The following is a 6,188-nucleotide window of genomic DNA, read 5'->3' on the forward strand; positions in this document are numbered from 1 at the left end:
GAGCCGGGCGAGGTGGCGGGCGCCTGTAGTCCCAGCTACTCGGGAGGCTGAGGCAGGAGAATGGCTTGAACCCAGGAGGCGGGGGTTCCAATGAGGTGAGATGGCACCACTGCACTTCAGCCTGGGTGACAGAGTAAGACTCTGTAAAAAAAAAAAAAAAAAAAAAAAAGTGACCTAGCACAGTCTCCCACTGCCGCAAATGTTTTAAACAGCTCATTCTTGGCTGAAAGACATTGCCTTTTTCAGGCAATAAAACCAAAGCTGCTCTCTGTGGGGAAGAAATGGACTTTATTTTTTTTTTAATGAAGCTTCATCAATTAAAAGAAAAAAAGAAAGAATACTAGACCACTGTGTATCTGAACATTTAACATCAAGAACACTGAAGGAGTCTGCATGAGGGTTGAAATGCTGAAACTGCCAAAGCTGGGGTCCCCACCTCTGGGTAGGGTGCAATCTTGAGGGCCTCTCCCAACCTGGTGGTCACTGTGGGGGTGAGGGAGAGCGGACGGGCAGCCCCAGGTGTCCCTGAGTGGGAAGAGCAGAGGGACCTGCCACACCCTGGGTTTCCTTCACAGAAAAGCAATAACCACACCTCACTGCAGCAAATATTGACTGCCTGCTGCATAGCTCAGCCCTCTGCAAACATGGCAGCAGAGGCCCGCATAGGCCAGCCGGCCTGCCAGCCGGTGCTGCTCACTGGTCTGCAGGCTCCTAGCATGGCAGCAGCATGGGAAAGAGCAGACAGGAGTGACAACGCTGAGGAAGCAGTGGTGGCGACAGTAACAGTTAGCTGGCACTTACTGAGTGTCCAGCATGGTTCTAAAGGTTCCTCTTGCACAAGCACATTTACTGAATGCTCACCACAGCCCTAGCAGGTACTACTTTATTGTACCATTTTACAGACTGGAGAGCCAAGGCACGGACAGGGTAAGTGACTGGCCCGAGGCTATGCAACCAGCAAGTGGCTCCAAGCCACTGCTCTTTACCACCCTGGGCCACAACATGGAAACTTCCAGAAAACAGATAGGAAAAGCCTCTGAAAGAACAGGCAGCCTTTCCCACAGTCCCAGGCTCCCAATGGCTCTGCCAACAAGTCCTGGAAAATCCACCTTCACAGTTGCGCCGGGCTTTCCCTGCCACATGCCACAAGTCACAAGGTTCCTTCACACAAGTATCTTTTTTTTCTTTTTTTGAGACGGAGTCTCGCTCTGTCGCCCAGGCTGGAGTGCAGTGGCGTAATCTCGGCTCACTGCAAGCTCCGCCTCCCGGGTTTACGCCATTCTCCTGCTTCAGCCTCCCAAGTAGCTGGGACTACAGGCGCCCGCCATCTCGCCCGGCTAGTTTTTTGTATTTTTTAGTAGAGACGGGGTTTCACCGTGTAGATCAGGATGGTCTCGATCTCCTGACCTCATGATCCACCCGTCTCGGCCTCCCAAAGTGCTGAGATTACAGGCTTGAGCCACCGCGCCCGGCCCACACAAGTATCTTAACCAAGCCCTGCAGTGACCCCATCAGAAAGGCAGGACAAGCTTTGTGAGGATCCCCAATAGGTCCAGGAGAAAACCAAGTCCAGAGACTTGCCCCAAGCTGACGAAAACAAGGCTCAGGACACACACACATACGCACACACCAAGCACTGTCCAGTGGGCCACCCTGCCCCTCCACGAACTGGAATTTAAAGCACGCGACTACCTGCAGCTCGGCTTTGCTCTTCCTGGAGCTCCTTCGGACAGGGTAGAAATCCGTAAGTTTGCGATTCTGTTGCGTTTTTCCTTGAGCTCTGGGGAAGAGGGGAAGAGGAGAAAATAAATATCAGGACTGAAAACCTAGAGGCACACAGCTCCTTAGGAGAAGGCACACACCAAGGAGGCACACAGCTCCTTGGAGATGATGTCACTTAAACTCCTTTGTCCACTGGAGCCTGCGGGTCACTCAGTTCAACTGCCCTTGAGGGCCTCAGAGGAATTTCAAAGACAGGCTGCTGGCTGGGCGCAGTGGCTCATGCCTGTAAGCCCAACACTCTGGGAGGCTGAGGCGGGAGGATCACTTGAGCCCAGGAGTTCGAGACCAACCCAGGCAACACAGCAAAACCCCGTCTCTGAAAAAAGGAAAGAAATTAGCCAGGCATAGTGGTGTACACCTATGGCCCCAACTACTCGGGAGGCTGAAGTAGGAGGATCACTTGGTCCCAAGAGGTTGAGGCTGCAGTGAGCTACTGCACTCCAGCCTGGGTGACAGAATAAGACCCTGTCTCAAAAAACACAAGTCGGGTGTGGTGGCTCACACCTGTAATCCCAGCACTTTGGGAGGCTGAGGCGGGCAGATCACGAGGTCAGGAGTTTGAGACTAGCCTGACCAACATGGTGAAACCCTGTCTCTAACAAAAATACAAAAATAAGCAGGGCGTGGTGGTACGCACCTGTAATCCCCGCTACTCAGGAGGCTGAGGCAGGAGAATCGCTTGAACACAGGAGGTGGAGTTTGCAGTGAGCCGAGACTGCACTACTGCACTCCAGCCTGGGCAACAGAGACTCTGTCTCAAAAAAAACAAAACAACAAAAAAAACACCAACCACCAAAAAATCAAACAAAAAAAAAATTTGAAAAAGAAGGGCTGCTTATGCTGGGGTGGGTGAGGAGGGGAGGAAGGAGAGGCTCTTGAACTCTGGACCCATGCCAGATCCAGAAACTGACAAACAGTGGCATCCAGCTGATGACTCGGAGCATCTGAGTCTTTGACGTAAGAGAGGCTGAGAGGTGGCCACTGAACCCCCACGGGCACCTGAGCAGGCTTCCCTGGGGTCAGAGGAACCAAACTGCTCCACGTTAGGAAGAGGACTGAAGGGGGCACTTACTTTTTCCGGGGGGCCTGTTTGCCCTTGATGGGCTTTTTCAGGGCTTGCTTGGTGATGGCTGCATTGGTGGAATCACAAGATGAGGGTGGAGTTTTTGGAGGTTCTGCTGCTTCAGATTTTTGGTTTGGAAAAGGTGCCAGGGGACCTCTCCTGGCGTCTTTGATCTTCTGTTCCTCGGACTTCATGGCGCTCCGTACTGCATTCCCAGCATTTCTTTTCTCTGCAGGCGGAGGTGGGGGAAAGACAGGGGTTTATTCTGTACTCTGTCTCTCAATTTCTAGACCACCAGCTGCATTCTGAGACAGGCTTCGAGAAGAGAGGATCTTGGGTTTGTCAGGCAGGAGTGCCCTTGGCCTGCTAAGCCCCGTGTCCGCTATGGGCTATGATGGGAGGAGTGCCTAGCTCCAGCTCGATTTTTTGACCAAGACACCGGACAGAGGTTTTAGACTTCTGCGTCTTGACTGGGAGATAGGGAGCCTGTGAGGCAGAGGCACCAGACACAGAGATGCTGGCAAGGGCGCCTGATCAATAACTTTCAGGAATCAGGCTGCAGACTCAGATCAAAAGCTCCATTCCTGAAGGCTGGGACAGCATTAAGGGACAGGAATAAGGTGACAAAGCAGAAACTCTTCCCCAAGAGCTGCCTGGCACCCTTCATTTCAGACTCTGAAGAAAAAGAAGGCCCCCTTCTAGTAGGGTTGAAGCCCCAGGTTCACAGCAGTCCTCAGCATGGTGCCCCAGCAGACCGGCCTGGGTATCAGGAGACACACGGCAATGATCTGTCACTTAAAACACTTGTGGAGTGCCAGTTTTGGAAAACTGCTTACCTTTTTAAAAAATGTTTTACTTTTAAAAAACTAAGTAAATAGGCTCGACACGGTGGCTCATGCCTGTAATCCCAGCACTTTGGGAGGCCAAGGTGGGTGGATCACCTGAGGTCGGGAGTTCGAGACCAGCCTGGCCAACATGGTAAAACCCCATCTCCACTAAAAATACAAAAATTAGCCAGGCGTACTGGCAGGGACTTGTAATCTCAGCTACTCAGGAGGCTGAGGCAGGAGAACTGCTTGAACCTGGGAGGTGGACGTTACAGTGGGCCAAGCATATTGCACTCCAGCCTGGGCGACAGAGTGAGAGTCTGTCTCAAAAAAAAAAAAGAAAAAAAATTAATAGCGCGCTGCTCACAGATGTAAAATGGTGCAGCCGCTTTAGAAACAGTTTGGCATCTTCCCAAAAAGTTAAACATAGAGTTACCATATGACCCAGCAATTTCACTCCTAGGCATCTATTCCAGAGAATTAAAAACATATGTCCCCAAAAAAATCTATGCAGGAATATAACAGCTTATTTGGAACAGCCAAAAAGTGAAAACAACCCAAATGTCCATCAACAGATGAATAAACAAAATGTGGCCTATCCACACAAAGGAATATTATCCAGCCATAAAAAGGAATGAAGGGCTGGGCAGGGTGGCTCCCCGGAGGTCAGGAGTTCGAGACCAGCCTGGCCAATATGGTAAGACCCCATCTCTACTAAAAATATAAAAATATGAGCCAGGCGTGGTGGTGCGCACCTATAATCCCAGCTACTTGGGAGGCTGAGGCAGGAGAACCACTTGAATCTGGGAGGCGGAGGTTGCAGTGAGCCAAGATTGCACCACTACCCTCCAGCCTGGGTGACAGAGACTCCTTCTCTAAAATAAAGAAAAAGGATTGAAGCACTGATACTTATTACACCATGGATGGACCTTGAAAATATGATGCTCAGGCCAGGCGCGGTGGCTCAAGCCTGTAATCCCAGCACTTTGGGAGGCCTAGACAGGCGGATCACGAGGTCAGGAGATCGAGACCATCCTGGCTACCACAGTGAAACCCCGTCTCTACTAAAAAATACAAAAAATGAGCCGGGCGAGGTGGCGGGCGCCTGTAGTGCCAGCTACTCAGGAGGCTGAGGCAGGAGAATGGCGTAAACCCGGGAGGCGGGGCTTGCAGTGAGCTGAGATCCGGCCACTGCACTCCAGGCTGGGCGACAAAGCGAGACTCCGTCTCAAAAAAAAAAAAAAAAAAAAATATGATGCCCAGTGAAAGAAGCCAGACACAAAGGGCCACGTATTTTGTGATTCCATCCATATGAAATGTCCAGAACAGGCAAATCCATAGAGACAGAAAGTACTTCAATGGTTGCCTTGGACTAGAGGGATAGGGGACTTGAAGGTGACGCCTAATGGGTACCTTTCTGGGGTGATGGAAACGTTCTGGAAGTAGACCGTAGTAATGGTTGCACAACTCTGTGAATATACTAAAAACCACCGACTCATATGCTTTAAAATGAACATTATGATATATTAACTATATCTAGATTAACAAAACAGAAAAATAAATAAATACATTAGGCCAGGTGCAGTGACTCCCGCCTGTAATCCCAGCACTTTGGGAGGTCAACATGGGTAGGCCACCTGAGGTCAGGAGTTCAAGACCAGCCTGGCCGACATGGTGAAACCCCATCTCTACTAAAAACACAAAAAATTAGCCGAGTGTGGTGGTGGATGCCTGTAACCTCAGCTACTTGGGAGGCTGAGGCAGGATAACTGCTGGAACCCGGGACATGGAGGTTTGCAGTGAGCCAAGATCACACCACTGCACTCCAGACTGTGCAACAGAGCGAGACTCTGTCTCAAACAAACAAACAAAAAAACCCAGTAAAACCATCCAGATCTTTCTTCCTCCTCTACCCGCCTTCCCGGGTGAAATCAGAGAGAATTAAAGCCAGGACATCAGGCCCAGGCGTGTGTGGCGCCCGTGACCATCATCTGTCGCTCGGTCTGCGTCACCGCAGAATCATGGACAAGAAGAGCCCGGACTTTGGGGTCTCCAGAGTCCAGCTCACCTAAATTCTTTTTATTTTTAAATTAGAGATGGGGTTTCTCTCTGTTGCCCAGGCTGGAGTGCAGTGGCATGATCACAGCTCACTGCAGCTTTAAACTCCTGGGCTCTAGGAATTCTTGTGCCTTAGCCTCCCAAGCAGCTGGGACTACAGATGCATGCCACCATGCCAAGCTAATTTTTTTTATTTTCATTTTTGTAGAGACGAGGCCTCACTATGTTGCCCAGGCTGGTTTCAAACTCCTGGGCTCAAGTGATCCTCCTGCCTTGGCCTAGCAAAGTGCTGGAATTACAAGCCTGAGCCACCATGCCCAGACTCTGACCCAAGATTCTAATCATGGCCATTTAGTAAAACCATGAGCCAAATACACTAGCTTGTATACCAGGCCACCATTTGGTACAATGTATGGACTGCCATATATATACATATATATATATATATATATTTTTTT

At 50.3% G+C, this 6,188-nt stretch overlaps 1 protein-coding gene across 1 annotated transcript in view; it reads right to left on the bottom strand.

Moving 5' to 3' along the window:
- Nucleotides 1-6,188, bottom strand: part of SETD8 (SET domain containing (lysine methyltransferase) 8) — a 31,545-nt gene that overhangs the window by 11,433 nt on the left and 13,924 nt on the right. Inside the window, exons 5-6 of the mRNA XM_011948583.1 lie at nt 2,855-3,074; nt 1,693-1,780 (exon numbers count right to left, since the gene is read on the bottom strand). Coding sequence (XP_011803973.1) covers nt 1,693-1,780; nt 2,855-3,074 — 308 coding nt within the window. The remainder of the gene's footprint in view (nt 1-1,692; nt 1,781-2,854; nt 3,075-6,188) is intronic.

This window comes from Colobus angolensis, unplaced genomic scaffold (genome assembly GCF_000951035.1).
Source record: "Colobus angolensis palliatus isolate OR3802 unplaced genomic scaffold, Cang.pa_1.0 Scaffold28, whole genome shotgun sequence".
Lineage (NCBI taxonomy): Eukaryota > Metazoa > Chordata > Mammalia > Primates > Cercopithecidae > Colobus > Colobus angolensis.